Raw genomic sequence first — 17,713 nt, 5'->3', positions numbered from 1 at the left:
TTTCAATTCTATGGATTTTTGGTCCTCAGGTAATTTGAATTCAGAAGAAATTTTGGAAGGAGCCTGTTGACTTTGTGCAATGAGGCAAGGCCTCTTTGTTTTCTAAATAATGAATATTTCTGGGATTATACTGATATTTAGTTTCTTTATAGGCAAGAGGTTCTCAGGTTCTCAAGGTTTAAAAATATTCCCAGAGTTAAATACAAGACTAGTTATTCTTTAATTTGCTCAAGCTGCAGACTGTTCTTAGAATCACAGACCCCTCCAAATAACTCTGTGGCACCAGAAATATATGGTCCATGCCTTAAATAGCTCTGTATTTTTGACAACTGTAATAGGAAATGGAAAGCTATAGTATCCCATTTAAAAATAACTGAGATTTTAAAAAATTGATGTGTATTTTCAACTGTGGTTTAAGTGTGTATTTGCCCTCATGAAAATAAATTGTCACTCTCAACTTTGAAATATTTAGGTTAAAGGAAAAAAAATGGCACTTAGATATATTTGGACTCAAAGTTATAGGAGTAAGAAAAGTTATTTCAACACAGCAGAGTTATACAAAGATAGTTGGAACAAACCTAGACTTTGAAGAGGATGAGAACTTCTTTTTTTTTTGAGGAGGAGGATTGGCCCTGTGCTAACCTCTATTGCCAGTCTTCCTCTTTTTTCTCCCCAAAGCCCCAGTACATAGTTGTGTATCATAGTAGTAGAGCTGTAGCTCTTCTGTGTGGGACGCCACCTCAGCATGGCTTGATGAGCAGTGAGTAGGTCTGTGGCCAGGATCCGAACCAGTGAACCCCAGGCCGCCGAAGCAGAGCAGGTGAACTTAACCACTATGCCACCGGGCTGGCCTTGAGTACTTTTTAACTTGATTAGAAAAAATAGGCTGCTTAGTAATGTCTTGCTGTAATAGGAAGGTGGCCCGCTGAGGTTAACAGAAAAAGGCCTGGGGCATCACTTTTTTTCTTTTTGGATAATTGCATCAATGAACTGAAAATACCCCCAATAGCATCCTCTTCAATATGATGTTATTCAGATGGCAGTGATGATAATCATGAGAATAGGAGCTCTGACAGTGCCTGCTCCTCACCCTCCTCTGGGGAGCTTTACAGTGCAGCTCTGTAGGGGAGATACATATAATAAAACTAATGCTAAAACAGAGTAAACATTCCGTAGCAGGCACTGTGCTAAGTGCTCAGCACAAATTATCTCAATTAATTCTCCCAAACCCTTGTGATATCCCTTTTTATAGATAAGGAAGAAGAATGAATCTCAGAGAGGTTAAGTAACTTGTCTAAGGTAACCCAGCAAGTTAAATGGCTGAGCTGATCTAGAGCTTGAGCTCATACCCACTGTGCCTGGAAAACATCACCAGCACTTGGTAAAGAGAAGAGCTCGATAAATGGAAGCTCTTACTCTATCATAGAAAAATTGTGCTCGAAGAATAGTTCTCTTATCACAAAACAGGAATGGAGAACAGATTGGACTGTCGAGTAGATTTACAGCAATGACAAAACATCACTCATATTCGTATGTACATTGTTTATCTTGTATGTCACATATACCCCTTCTCTGGCAGCTCTACTCCCCCACCTACACTAGCTGAGGTGTTATCGATAGTATGTCCAGTTTATTGAGTGAATTGTATGTAATAGGGTACCTCTCCCTTCCAGAATAACAACAAAATAATAAAACTCAGCAGTGATACAAAGTTGGAATTTCTCCCTTCGGCCAGCCTGGGCCTGCTTCAGGCTTGAAAGCCTGCAGTGGGAAATTTGACACTGTTGGCTTCCTTCCTTGCTCTGCCTTTCTGTCCCTCCCTTCTTCTAGTTTGGACCCTTACAGGAGCAGGCCTAAAGGGGTTTAAGGGAAGAAGCCAGTGGGGTGAAAGCTGGGATGTTTTCATCTGGCATGGGTGCCCTCTGGATGGCAGATGTGGTTCTCCTTGGTAGACTGCTGGGAGATCCTCCAGTTGGGACTCCCCTTTTGGCTCTCTTGACGTGGTGGGGCCTCTCCTCCAGCTGACCCTCTCACTGCACACCTTTGGCCCCTAGCTTTTGGTGTTCTACCTCTCTGCTAGTTATCTTCATCCTTCTATGCAGAACTCTCTTGGGAGGCTGTCTTTTAAGGCAACCCCATGCTGGCTATCTTCCACGGGGCCTGATTTGGTTTATGGAAAACAAGCACCTTTGCTGTCATTGGAAACAGAGTCTACTCCCAGTGCAGCCTTTAAATTCTGCTGACAGGTGAAGACAGCTCAGTCACAGCATCTCACCTTTAGGCTTCCTTTTCAGCTTGAGTCAAACCCTAGTCTCTGTGTTTCTTCAAGTCCAGGAGATACTGGTTCTGCTCTTCAGGTGGTTCCCTTGAAGCCTTTCCAGCTTGGTTTGAGGTGAGGAGGAGCGTTCTCCTCTTTTCCTCCACGGACATTGGTGGGAGTGGACACATAGCACACTGCCTCTCTCCAGTAACATACCCTCTTCCGGCCTTTACAATTTCTTTCTTTTGTTTTGGGTTTTTTGAGTACTTTTTTTTAATTGAGATATAATTGACATATAACATTAGTTTCAGATGTACAATACAATGATTCAATATTTGTATATATTGTGAAATGATCATAAGTCTAGTTAACATCCTGCACCACACATAGTTACAAATTTTTTTTTCTTATGATGAGGACTTTTAAGATCTACTCTCTTAGCAACTTTCATATATACCCCACAGTGTTCTTAACTGTAGTCACCATGCTGTACATTACATCCTCATGACTTATTCATTTTATAACTGGAAGTTTGTACCTTCTGACCCCCTTCACAAATCTTGCCCACGTCCCACACCTTTACAACTTCTGCTTCTTAGAGGTGGGAGACTGAATAGCTAAGACGGGCAAAGTCAGATAGGGCTTAACCCTTTACAAGTCCTTCCTGGATGGTCTGTTCTGACGTCTCTGCAGGGGCTTACTGTGCCACCCGCTGGAGGTGCCAGTCAGTATCTGAACAGTTAAGGGAGAGGGAAGACATCCAGACTTCCATGGTGGGATGGTATCATTTGCAGAGGAGCACAAATGACCACTTGTTTATATTATAGACAGAGGGGTTGGATCACCAGATGTGAGGTCTGACCTTGAAGACAGCATCCTTGCATTGCAGTTTACACACTTAAACATCACAAAACACAGTTTAATATAAAACTTATTTGCCTGTTTTGTCAATTTGTAGAAATTTTTAGCTGCTTAGTGGTTTCTTTAACACATTTGGATTTTCTTAGTGGAGAATTAACCTATTACAGCTCCCTGTTTTTGCCCATGTGACTTTGTACAGTATCTCTGAAGAATTTCTTATTATGGCAGGGAGAGGGGAGTAGGCTGTGTGTGTTGAATCCAAAAGCAGCATTGTGTTCATTGTTTTACTCTGCAAAGATCATTCTGTTCTAAAGATATGATATAAATGATGGTTCTTTGCTATATTTAATTTCATTACAATAGAATTCATTCACTAGTTTAAAATGAAAGGTGATTATTCCAGTGCTAAAGTATGTTACTTATATCTCTGTATAGAGCATTCAGAATTAGTAATAAAAGATTAGTTGAAGTTCATGGCATTTGTATCATCTACTTGAATAATTATAATTTATTGGTCTATATAGTACAAAAGTATTAATTCCTTTGGCCTTTTTTTTTAATTAGATAATATTCAGTGGAAGAGACAACACAATAGAGACTCCAAGTTGAGAAAATGTGATAGGAATTTGAATAGTAAAAGCTGATATGCAGATAAGCAGCACTATGAAAACCAGCCTGTCCAGTTAAATTGAAAATAAGTAATGGAAATCTTTCAAGAAAAAGTCCAAAATAATTGCAGAAGATAGGATGATAATATATGAAGTAATCCCTTTTGGCATTTGACAGCAGCGGTGGGACAGGGACCCTGATGGCATCATGCTACTCTCCCTGGGGAAAGGAGAAGGCAAGCCTGGTGGTTAATTCTTTCCACTTGAGTACTTGGACATAAAGAATAAAATGTGAGAATACAGGCAACATAGCAAACTAGTAAACCTGAAAATAAACTTTGAGAACAGGAAACAAATACAGAAGTAAATTACATCATATTAAAAGGGCAAAGAGATATAAAGTTTTTCATTCCCTAGACAGTTATACTATATTATAATAAATTAGTGTACAGTGAATTATAATAACTAAAGTACCTTTAGTTGTAAATGTTACTTAAGTTGTGGAGTTACAATGAAGACAGACTATGAAATAATATTATGAAGACAGGTTTGCTTTTGGTCATAGGGCATATTTTATATTTTTTTTTTTCTTTTTTTTTTTAAGAAACCTTTTTCTAAATGTGAATCAAAAGAAAGTTATTTTTATTTTTAGGAGTTTGTTTTAAGGAAACATTCACTGGGGGCTTAGAAACATGCAGCTACTGTTTGTCCTCGAAGCTCCTTAAAAGAATGTGGCAGAGAAACTTGAAACTTTTAACTTTAAAAACCCCCCATTCAGGTAACATTTGTGACACGAAATATGGTAAAGTGTTCAGACACAGAGATGATTAAGACATTGTCCTTGGATTAAAGGAACTCAGTCTTCTCGGTTTTATTTTTTTCATATCTTCACAAAACTTCCTAACTTTATGTATATCTAGGCTTGGTCCCTGAATTTTACTAGTTTGAGATACTTTATTGCCATATAGTGCAAAGTATTAATGGACTAATAAGTATCTTTCGTGCTGCTGTATTTGTTACACCTATTTATGTGTGACCATGAAAGTCGCAGTGAAGTGAGATCTTAATTTCCTAAATCAGAGCTCCAGTTTTAATCTTTCTTGATATTCTTGCAGGGGATCCCCAACATGTGTCTGTCAGCCCTATAAATGAATCTTCCAGCAGCACTATGAAACCATCAACAACTCCATTTTCTTCAGTCTCAAAGAACGTGACAAACACCACCTTGAAACCCATGGCAACATCTAAAATGACAACACCAGGGGTCTCAACAAAAATGACTTCCACCACCTTAAAGTCTACACCCAAAATAACAAGTGTTTCACAAAGCACATCCCGGATGTCAACATCCACGATGACCACAACCCACAATAGTTCCACCGTGACTACAACCTACAATAATAGTTCAGTGACATCTGTTTCTTCATCAGTAACAGGTATGTGTTAAAAGTGACCTATTTTTTCTATGCTGAGAAGAGCTGTTAAATGCCACATTTAGATCATCATTCCATTCTGCAAAAATAAATACAGAAATTTAGACAATGATTTCCTATTAAGTAAATTAGCTGTAGAGATTAGGAAAGGAGTCAATTGACCTAGTGTTCTTGTCCCTTTAAAAAAATGAGTTTCCAAGTTAGTCATGCCAAATAAGAACCATCTGTGAATAAGTTATTTATCCTAATAGGGAATTTTATTTTACATGGTTTGAAAATTTGTTGTACCTTTAACTCTTTGTATCTTATTCTAGAAAGGAGTTAGGCAGGTTCAATCTACATGACTTCTAAACCAAAATCATGGTGAACTTTGGTTTTAATTCATTTGTGCCCTTAAGATATTTTTAAATGGTATTAGATATAATCACATATGTAGTATTAGAGTCTCAGCACTCCTTACCTTTTGCATTTGTTTAAAATAGAATGCCTGTGAAACCATGAATTTAGAAATCTTAAGACGATTCTCTTTTCAGTTATCCAAAGTTGAAGTTCTGTTTAAAAACTAATGATTACATATATCAGAACAAATAGCAGACTTTATGGTTTCTTCTATGTTTTTATATATTTCTACTCCATATAGTTTATTTTATTCATTAAAACAATTTATGTATTAAAATCAACTTTAATGTCTCAGGGGCTCTTGACTTTATAAAATAGTTAAAATTGCCAATTTAATCAAAAGGAGAAATTTCAGTTAGAAACAGTTACTCAAATTGGATCCAGTTTAAAGATTACAGCTTTGTTACCCAGACCTATTTTAAGGCATGAACTCTTAAGAGGATTTATAAGGAAAAATATTTCCAAATCTTCCTGCCTTTGAGGTTTTGGTAGGCTATCCAAGTCCAGCACCACCAAACACCTTCAGATCTTCGGGTTGCAGTCCCTGGGGGTTTCATTGAGGGACGTGTTGGATAAAGTGAAGAAACTAGACCCAGGCAGTCGCTAGACACAAAGGAGGCTGGAGAGCAACTTTCTATGCTTAGATTCTCCCAATCCCCAATTCAGCATTGTTATATAGAAATTCAGAAAGTTTTAGCTTATTATAATGGTTTTAACAAGTGCTAACGCCTATTTTGTTTTTTCTTCTAGTCACAGCCACTATTAATTCTAAAGAAAATAAAGGATCAAAATTTGATACTGGCAGCTTTGTTGGTGGTATTGTATTAACACTGGGACTTTTATCTATTCTTTACATTGGAGGCAAAATATATTATTCAAGAAGAGGCATTCGGTATACAACCATGTGAGTTTTGATTGGCCAGGACTTTTTTATTATTACTATTTCTGTATTTATTTAAATATCATGACAAACTATCACAAACACAGTAGGGCCAGTGTTCATGTCAGGGATGAATAACTGATAGATTTATGAGTCATGTTCCTATTAATCTTCTGTGTCCAAAGTAAATTGTTTATGTACAAGCTTGTGGTTATAATTATTTGCAAACGAAAATAGATGTATATACCTATAAAAATGTTTGTGTTTTATTAGTGTCATTTTTTACCAGAGACCCAAGTTTAGCCAATCCTTTTCACTTACTTATACCCCTCATTGTAAGAAATACCATATCAGGTCTCATGAGGCTGTTGACTTAGTGCTACCCACAAACACAACACATACGAACATAGCATCCTTGGTAAAAACATGATTTTTGCTTTCTATGACAAAGACAAACTAAGGAAATTCTTCTGACAGCCTCATTTTCCTGATAATTTACTATATCAAATGAGTTGTTATAAGTAATATACGTTATCATTTTATCTGTAGTAAAATTATCTTTTTTAGGTGAGCTTTATCAACAAGTCCCGATCAACAAACCATGTTCACCTTTCATGTAATTCTGTAGGTCTTGTGGTTTTTGGAGGTATCATCTCCCAGCGTTTGTTACTCCAACAAAGTCTTTTGGATTTTTCTTTTGAGTCTTATATGTACAAGAGCCAGTTCATTCTTTTGATTGTTAATGTATATCAATACCATAGAATAGATAACCATTTTTGAAAATTTGTTCTGTTTAAGTTGTCACACACACATGCATCCCACACAGAGTTTCCACGTCAGAAACATTTAGGAAATGCTGATTGAGCAAAGCAAAATAGAACAGGTTACTTTACTACAAGAATTCTCTAAGCCTTTGATATCTTGATGTGCATTATGAATTTCCAGGAGGATAATATAGTATGAAAATACTTCTCAAATTTTTCATCGAACTAAAAAACCAGACTTTAAAACATTATATTTAAATTGCAAGTTACCGTCTATATATTCATCATATCAAATTCACTTTAAAAGAATATCAAGGTGGTGTTTTGCCAGATTAAAAGCATATTCAGAAACATTCATTCTTTTCTCTTTTAGGTTAACCTATAAAAGAAAAAAATACATGAAGGAAACTCTGACTAAACAGAGTTAACTTTAAAAGTACATTAAAGTTTTAAAACCACTATGTGTTTCTAGAAATATTTATCATCTGTTTCCTTGGTAAATTTCACCAGTTAAACAGAAGGCACATTTTGATTATAGGAAATTAAATGCCACTCATTTTTTATAATATTTATTGATATAGTTGAAGTTATAAAGTAGTAAAGGAATTAAATTAAAATGTGCTGTTTTCATTGTAAACTGCCTTAACTACAAAGTATGTAATTTTAGCTTTATGGGCTAATTTTTTTCTCACATATACATGACCACATAAGGTTGCACGCATGCCCTATGGAGGAAGTCCGAGTCCAGAATCCTCACTACTGTAAGGGAATTATGCTGGCAGAGGCAGAGTTTGACTGTAATAGGAGGCTTATTGATACAGGAACCAGTAGATGGTGAAAATACCATATTTAGTTGAGTCTAAGTACACATTTTTGGTTTTGTTTTTTTCCACATTTTAACACCTCTGAAATTGAGATGTACCTTACAGTCTATGGGATAAGCATTGTGTTGTAATTTAATTGGTTGTGTTTTTCTTAGAGCTACATAAAAAAAAGTAGTGGTTCCTTTGAAGTTATAAAAAAATGGCATTCCATAAATAAGGACTTAATGTTTGTCTTCTTAAGGAAACTGAGACCTTCTATTATCTAGTAATAATGAGCATTGCTAGTTTTCATTTATTGGATAATAACACTGATTAAAATGTTAGCTCCTGTGTTTCTTAAAGTTGCATGGAGAGACTGGAGTGAAATAGTTAAGAGATGGGGTTTGGGGCAGACAGACTTAGTTTTGAGTCTGGGTTCTACTGCTGACCAGCAAGGTGCCTTCCCATGCTTATATAAACGATGTAGCATAGTGTATGATGGTCAAGATGGGAGTTCACATGCTTGCTTAGCTTCTGATCCTCTGTAAACAGGATAATGAATAAATAAGTAAATAAAAATGCCCTCTGCGTAGGGTTACTGTGATGATTTAAATAAGATATGGATGTAAAGTCTGTAGCATAACACCTGGCACATAGTAAATGCTCAAGAAATGATGGTCATTTTGGTTGTTTTCTTCTTTAAAGAAGCTTGTAACAGCTAACTGGTGAAAAGTCACACAGACACTGAGAGGTAGAGCAGAGATGTGAGTGCAGGTCTGTTGGACAACCTCAATCACCTTTTGAATCCTTAACCACTACAGTTCCTGGGTGCTTTTACTTAAGAAATGTACACAAAGCAATGACAATTAATTTTGATTCTGAAGCTTGAAATTATTACTTACTTTACTTAAAAATATGAATATCTAAGTAGTTTTGATACAAATACAAAACACCAAGTAATTTTAACTTTTGATATATTACAGTGATGAACATGATGCCATCATTTAAGGAAATCCCAGGACCAATGGAAAGAAGAAAGATTGATGCAGCCCTATCAATTAATTTTGGTTTATTATTAGTTAAAACAATATTCTCTTCTTGAAAATAAAGAGGCTATGCATATAATTTACAATGTATTATATAAATATGTAAAGATTCCTCGTTGATCACTAAAGGTAAAAGGGTTTGGTTTGGGTTTTTTGATGAACACTTAAAGCATACAGTTAGTGCAATGGTTAAATTCAATTTTCAAAAATACATAGTAAGACAAACAAGTCCTGTCCCATTTTTTTTGTGGCATTGGTCACATGGGGCCAGTAATTGGAAGACATCATCACTGAAGGGCACGATGCCATCTGGGCATACAAATAAGGAGCTTGTCACACACTTAGGATTTTGACTGTCTTTTTGCTCACACAAAGAACTTCAGTGCTATTCAGAGCTGGATATATCCTAATTACTAATGCCACACAGCAGAAATTATACAAGTAAACCAGGTTTTCAGCATAATTTTAGTTTGTGTCTCTTCAGAAATCATCAATAATTTATACGTTTTAAAACTTAGTACTTGGTTTAAAAACAAAATGCACGCCCCCCCCACCACCACCAAAAAATCAAATAAAACCAGAAACAATACCTGGACTTAGCTCTGTTAGAGCCATTAGAGAGCCTGTATTTTTATTAATAACTTCTTTTGAGCTTTCAGTGGCAGTTGATATAATTATCTTTTTTTCACTGTGTAATTTCAAGTAATTGCAATGTTTAACATGATACAATGTTTTAAAGACTTAGTTGTTAGTATTAAATAAGAAGTTAGAATATTTGCTACTGTGAGAATATTGTCACCACTGGAAATTATTTCATATTCAGCTGTTAATTTTATATTTAGTGAATATTTTTAAGAGATGTAGAGCTGCTTTCAGTATCTAGAAATGTTTAGTGTAAACACACCTAACTTTTTTTAAAAAAGCCCCTTATATGAGTTCTAAAACAACATTTAGAACTCTATATACAGGACTGTAGATTAATGCTGTCTTTATCAAGCCAGGGACTGTGGGGCTCCTCTCAGGCTACTAAACCTACAGCATGGAAAAATTTCATGCACCATTGATTTTACTCAAAGATCTGGGGAAATAGCATTTTTATACTAAAACACCAATGCATTTTGGAAGATTCCTATGAAGTTTTAAAACAGGAATTTTTAAGAATTTTTAACTTCTTCTTCTTTGGATATTTTTCAGACCACTCCTCTTCCTCCCTTGCTGAAGAGGAGGCGCTTTCGTATGTATTATGTTAATGGAGAGAAAAAGCACAGTATTGTAGGGACACCAGTATTAGCCAAGGTATTTTGGAGTGTTTTCAGTTTTAGTTTATATTCCAACACTCAAAACTCAGGGTCAAGTTTTGACAAAAGAGGTATTTAGTCTATACTAAATACTAAGAGAGTATTTCTTAGATGGTCAAAGTAAATCACACCAATTTCTGATAGTCCAAAAATGAGCTAAGAAGTCCTAATGAACATGTACCTACATTTAACAGGAATTAAATTTAATAGGAATTTAACTTTGTGATCAGCTTTTGGTTTGCAGAGAATGCCATGTCAAGAATTTTGATATAAAAGGATCATTTACTCACTGTGCATTATGCCCAATTGATGTGATGAATATGGATGATAAAAATCCAAAATATGGATATGATAGGATGTATGTGACACATGCAGTATGGAGGAAATATTATGAAACATGTGTTTACAGTAGTTTGAAAAAGAGCCGTGGGCTGATAGGTAAGTTGTGTGTTTCTAACTTAGCCCTAACTGGTCTTTCAACCACTGCTTTCATTTTTTTGCAAAACATAGTAAGATATATTTTATAGTAATGGGGGCCTTTTAAATTTAATTTGTTTTGTCTCCTGCATTCTTTATATTTCAGTACTTCAAGTCAGTCAGAACTGTGTAGACAAGCCTGAAATTTTCTTGAATGCTTGTTTCTTTAGCACTTTGAAGATCTAAAACCACTTTTAAAGTACTAAATGTCATCATTTGCCTTTCAAGTTTCCTGTGCTTTGGGTTTGAAGTAATCGTCTTTTCTGTATGTGTAAGTTGTAGAATTTTTTTCAAATACCAGTACTTCAATGCAGTCAGTTTTTTTGGTTATCTGCAAAAATTGAGGGAAACAGTGATGCAAACCAATATTCTGCTTTGGAGCACATTTCCTAAGCATAAATGTATCTTCCTGATTGTTTACTTAAGCAAATGTTCAATTTTGTTTGCATTCCTTCAGAATGTATTTACTTGAAGATAAAAGCAATCCAGATGTATGTCTAAATATTAGGCAGAATCCAATCTATGATTTTAAAATTTCCTTGGATAATCCGTAAATGAATAATTTAAATACAGATAAATGAGAGTGGTAGTATATTACACTGATAATTTTGTATTTTTCAGAAAAAACATGTAAAGCAAATTCCTGATACCTTTTTTTTTTCTTTTTATTATAATGACCAGCTTTTGGTATTTCATTGTTACTGAGATCTATTTTTAGAATAAAATTTTGTTTTCCACCTAAGGGTTTTATGTGTGTGGTTTTACTTCATTTCATCAAACTCAAGAGAAAGTAACAGAAAATGCCCAAAACAACAGGTAGATTATTAGGGCTAAACTGACACTGTAAATGTGGCTGCCTGGACCAGCAGCAGCAGCATCACCTGGAAACTTGTTAGACGTGCAAATTCTTGAGCCCCACCCCACACCTACTGAATCAGAAACTCGGGTGGAGCCCGAAAATCAACATTTTAACAGTCCTATCAGGTGATTCTGATGAACACCAAAGTTTGAGAAGCACTGCTCAAAGGATTTTCATTTGCAGCTACTTCTTTATTCTGCCATGGAACTTTAAAAAGAGTTATATTTGTGGTAGAAATAAAAAACTACCATTCCCTATATAAATCAGCTACAAACGCCTTAATGTATGGTATTTTCAGCAGTCTTTTTTTCTTGACAACTAGATATAATTTATCTGCGAATGACTGAAATATTTGTTATTATAAGGCAACCAAAGGGAAAGGGTGCAGTCTACAGGAAATCCTTTACATAATAAAAAGTACCTTCTCCTAGTATTATTTGCACACAATTCTTCCTCCCTCCCCACCCTTGCTTTGGCTTCACTCTGGGCAGAGTGTACTCCCCCACCAACTTCAGGCTTGGGTGTGTGTCTTGTTCTTGGCCCAGTGGTATGGGAGTAGATAGAATAAACATTGCATCTGTCCAGAAAAAAATATATATACCCTTTGAAGTTTCAGCTAATTTTTAAAAATTAAAGTATGTTATGCATACAAAAAAAAATGCAGAGAGTGACATCACCTAGATGGCAACAAAGATCATTCCTGACTTTGCTCCCCCCACAAGAACAACAACTATTCATGGACAGGACACCACTGAGAGAATCCTAGGACATGGGGGTGAGGCTGAAGCACCCCCTGCCCCTCAGAGACCAGGACAGACAGCATCAAAAGAGTAAGAGGAGTGGGTACAAGCTGACCACACTGCCCCTCCCCCAGGCCAGTGCAGCACCACATTAAGGGGTCTCTCCAGAGCCTACAGTTCCCCCCACTGGGAAAAGAGAACCCAGGGTGAACATCCAGCTCCCCCAGCATTGTGGGTTGCTTCTTGGGAGCCCCCACTCCAGTCTCACCCCATGGGGATTGTGGGGATATCTGCAGAGCTTGACCACTGGGAATCTGATTGTGACAGAGAAGGAGCTTGCAATAACCAGCACTCAGAACTTGGCAGACCGAGTTCCTACCTGCAGCGCCCAAGTGTAGTAGTCCCAACCAGCAGCTTTACTCATCTGCAGCATCAATTTGGTCATGCAGTCTGACCAGGGAACTTGGTGGGGTGCAGGACTGCCTGACTTGGGACTGCAAAAAAAGAACCTTAGCAGCCCTAGAGCCTGGTCAAACCCTGCCCAGGCAGGGGAGCTGAGTCATAGCCTGGTCCACTACTGAGTATAGCTCTAGAAAGAAATGGAAAAATTATCAGAAACATACAACCTACCACACTGAATCCAGAAAAAACAGAAAATAGGGACAGATCAATTACTAGTAAGGAGATTGAACCAGTAATCAAAAATCTCTAAATGTTCATCTTCCACATGGCTTCACTGGTAAATTTTACCCAGCATTTACAGAATTAACACCAATCCTTCTCAAACTCTTCCAAAAAAATCAAAGATGAGGGAACACTCCCAAACTCATTTTACAAGGCCAGCATTATCCCCACACCAAAGCCAGAAAAGGACACTACTAGAAAACTAGGTTCCTGAGGAATACAGATGCAAAAATTCTCAATAGAATATTAGCAAACCGAATTCAGCACAAAAAATGATTACTCAACATGATCCACTGAGATTTTATCCCTGGGATGTGAGGATGGTTCAAAATACACAAATCACTGTGATACATGACATTAATAAAATGAAAGAAAAACACTGTATGATCATCTCAATAGACACAAAGCATTTGACAAAATTCAACATCCATTCATGATAAAAACTCTCAACAAATTAGGTATAGAAAGAACATACCTCAACATAATGACGGGGGTATATAACAAGCCCACAGCTAACATCATACTCAATGGTGAAAGGTTAAAAGCTTTTCCTCTAACATCAGGAACAAGACAAGGGTGCCCACTCTCACCACTCCTATTCAACATAGTACTGGAAGGCCTAGCTAGAGCAGTTGGGCAAGAAAAAGAAAGAAAATGCATCAGAATTGGAAAGGAAGAAGTAATATAGTCTCCATTTGCAGATGACATGATTTTATATATGGGAAATCCTGAAGACTCCACCAAAACAGATCTAATCAACAAATTCAGTAAAGTTACAGCATATAAAATTAACATACGAAAAGCAGTAGAGGTTCTAATTTGCAGTCCTCTTAAACCTAGTCCCCATCCTACCTTTCCAATCTTGTTTCCCGTTATTCACCTTGATTGACCCTACAACTACTCACTTTTTCCAAAAATGCTTCATGCATTTTCATCTTTCTTCATTTTTTCCCCTCTGCCTGGAAAATACTTCCAAACACCTCTGTTCTCCAACTTTGTATACTCCAATCCTATTTAATCCTCAATACCCAATTGATTACTACCTTAGCTAAAATTCTTTATAGGACATCTCCCTGTTCTCTGACAATGTTTATTCTTTTGCTCCTCTCTGTCTTTACACATGCCAAACCTATCAGTGATCTCTCTACCTGCTCCCATGCTTTTTCACCTTTGGTGTCTGTAAAATATACCCCAACTACTCCAAATTATGCTATAGTATGAATTACCTGAGCAATCACAATAGCCTCAAAATGGATGAGCTTCCTCAAGAGACAGTGAATTCTGGTGGAAACAGAGATTGTACATGTAATCATCTGAAATGCTGTAGAGATTAAATATACCAGATAAGGACAGAGGAAAATCTTTAGTTTCCTTGTAACTCTGAAACTGAGATTATGGTTTCTATTTTTAGAAAATCACTGGGTATTTACTGACATGGAAAGATAAAGATCTTCAGGGTATATTGTTGAGTGAAAACGTGCATTCATATAACCACATATATGTATACACGTGCATGTATACACAACCACACACATTGAATACATACCAAATTTAATGATGATTACCACTGGGGAGGAGACAGAAAGTACTGGCGGGGAAAAATTAAGGAGGACTTAAACATTTTTACTGTATCTTTCTTATTTGAATCTTTTATAAGTATCCAAGTTTTACCTGGCCTCCAAAAAAGAAACAATAACACTGAGTGGAACACAATGCTATAACTCAGTTTATCCAGGTCAGGCGTGAAACAAGACGCTTGCTACTTGGGGATCAGACCAATGACACTGTCATTAGCACAGCTTGCTAATAAAGAACACAGAAGTTCTTATGTACAGTTCTACTACTAAGTTCGGCCCTAATAAGTAGGGCCGAAACTGACCTTCATATAAAAGCTGAGGGTCAGAGAGAATTATAAAGTGCTTGCCAAAAGTGGCAACAAAAGTGGTAGAACTGAGCTTAGAGGCAAAGCCTTTGGATTTGAAATTCTGGGCTCTTTTCACTATACCACACTGAGCAACACAGTCATATGGCTTTCAACAAGCTAATTACCTACTACCCTTTATTGTCAGACCTGCTAAGGATTAAAAGCTGCAAGGACTCACTGGTTAAAACCTGTCTGGACGCTATTATACCAGAAATGTAACAGGACCTAGCATAATTACCATTATCATGATTTTTCCATTTCTAATAAGCTAATCACACACATCCCAACAGACCAACTAGGCAACATAATCCATTGTGGGTTTGTGGGGCCCAATAAATAACACTTCTTTTACTCAAGTTCAGAACCAATAAAGGGTGAAAGGAGTCATCACATAGAGATGAAATGTCACTTTATTACTGATAAAGGCTTTGGAGGACAACACTTAACGTGTATATTTCCTAATACTGAATCCCAGAATGAAACAAACTTTACTACTCAGTCACTGGAAATACTGAAAAACCAAGGCAGGCCCCTGTGATGCCAAAATCACAGAGGAGCAGAAAACATTCTCTGAAGGCAGGCTGGCTTCCAAAGAGAAAGAAGAGGAAAGATAGGATTGAGCTACTACTAGGCTTATCCAAGTTTCTCTCCCAAAAGCACCAAGAAGGTTAGTGCAAGGGCAAAGAGCGCTCCTTCTATGCAGAGGGAAACTTCAAAAGAGAAGACTAAATGTTGTCCCTTAATACAATTCTTCCTGGATTAATTTTTGTAAAGAATAAGACTAATGGCTACCATACACCAGTGGTTCTTAAAGGGGGGGTCCAGGGATCTCTGAGGGTCCCTGAGCCCTTTGGGGGCTCTGAAAATTCACGACTACTACTAAGATGTTGTCGTTTTCACTGAGGGTGCAAATACAATGGTGGTAAAACTGTTGATACTTTAGCATGAATGGAGGTAGTGGCATCAGCTATACTAGAAGCCATATCTATCACTGCCAGGTACTCACAGTAAAAAAAATTGTCACTTGAATTAAGAATATTCTTGACGAAGTACATTTTTATTAAATATGACCCTTTAGTAGACATCATTTTAATATTATGTGACATTATGTGACAAACTAGGAAGTACACGTAAAGTACTTATGCTACATACAAAAGTACGATGATTGTCTCAAGGACAAACGTGTGCAATTGAACTGCAAGCTGAACTAGCTGTTTTTTTAATGGAATAGCATTGTTTCTTAAAAGAATGACTGATGAAAAAATACTGACATGACAAGTATTTAGCAGTCATTCTCTTGAAGTGAGTCTGAGACAACAACTGACAGGGATTGTAGCTAATGATAAAAATCAAGCTTTCCAGCAAAAATTAAAATTTTAGAAAACTTCTATCCACCACTGTTTGCGAGTTTCCCAATTTTTAGACTTGCCCTGATGATACTGGTGGTAAGATTAACAAATGTGACTTTTTGATACCAAGTAATGAAATGTGTCAGAGATCTGGGAGATCTGTATAATTCAGTAAACAAATATTTTCCAAATGACCAATCCATTATGGTACAAGATTATGCATGGGTAAAAGATCCATTCAAAGTGCAAGATTCACCAATGGATCTTAATGTAAGAGAAAACAAAAAGATCACTGAACAGTAGCAAGTTCAGTGACTGCCAGGGATTAGCTGGGAGGGAGGTATGAATAGGTGGAGCACAGAGAATTTTTAGGGCAGTGAGACTATTCTGTATATTACAATGGTGGATACATGTCATTACACATCTGTCAAAACCCACAGAATGTACAATACCAAGAGTGAACCCTAATGTAAACTATGGACTTTGGGTGATAATCATGTGTCAATGTTGGTTTATCAACTGTAACAAATGCACTCTTCTAGCAAGGGATGTTGATAGCAGGGGAGGTTGTGCATGTAGGGACAGAGGGTATATCATGGGAACTCTGTACTTGCTGCTCAATTTTGCTGTGAACCTAAAACTGCTCTAAAAAATAAAATGTATAAATTAATAAATTTTTTTAATTAAATTTAACTTTTTAAAAAGATCATTGATATGATTTTAGATTCCACACTCCAACTACCTTTAAAAAACTACCATTTGTCAAGTTTTGGCGTAGCATCAAAAAAGAATACCCACAATTATATGAAAAATTCTCCTTCCTTTTCCAAATACACACTCTGTAGAGGCTGAATTTTCTTCATATACTTCAACAAAAACAACATATTACAAAAGATCAGATACAGAAGCAGATATGAGAATCCAGTTGTCTTCCATTAAGGCAGACATCAAAGAGCTTTGCTTTAAAATGTAAAACAATGCCATTCTTCTTCTTCTTTTTTTTTTTTTTGCTTAAGGAAGATTCACCCTGAGCTAACATCTGTTGCAAATCTTCCTCTACTTTGTATGTGAGCCACCGCCACAGCATGGCCACCAACCAGTGGTGTAAGGTCCACACCTAGGAATCGAACACAGGCTGCTGAAGCAGATCACACCAAACTTAACCACTAGGCCACTGGGGCTGGCCCTCACTAAATTTTTAAATAACTATTTTTCATAATAAATGCTACAATAACATGTAATGTACATTGCTTTATTTAAAAAATACTTAGTTTATTTTTAAATGAGTAAATATTTTAAAAATTTGTTTCAATTTCTAACATGGTAAA

The 17,713-nt window shown here is 36.5% G+C and overlaps 1 protein-coding gene across 1 annotated transcript in view; it reads left to right on the top strand.

Moving 5' to 3' along the window:
- TMEM123 (transmembrane protein 123) overlaps positions 1 to 11,571 on the top strand; it is a 56,048-nt gene extending 44,477 nt beyond the window's left edge. Inside the window, exons 3-5 of the mRNA XM_014785023.2 lie at positions 4,845 to 5,165; positions 6,312 to 6,465; positions 8,992 to 11,571. Of these exons, the coding sequence (XP_014640509.2) occupies positions 4,845 to 5,165; positions 6,312 to 6,465; positions 8,992 to 9,016 (500 nt within the window). The 3' untranslated portion in view covers positions 9,017 to 11,571. The remainder of the gene's footprint in view (positions 1 to 4,844; positions 5,166 to 6,311; positions 6,466 to 8,991) is intronic.
- The last annotated feature ends 6,142 nt before the right edge of the window (positions 11,572 to 17,713 follow it).

This window comes from Ceratotherium simum, chromosome 7 (genome assembly GCF_057802395.1).
Source record: "Ceratotherium simum simum isolate JZ-2026a chromosome 7, ASM5780239v1, whole genome shotgun sequence".
NCBI classification, from domain to species: domain Eukaryota; kingdom Metazoa; phylum Chordata; class Mammalia; order Perissodactyla; family Rhinocerotidae; genus Ceratotherium; species Ceratotherium simum.
Note: the sequence above shows the minus strand (reverse complement) of the source record. Positions and strands in the feature narration are given on the sequence as shown.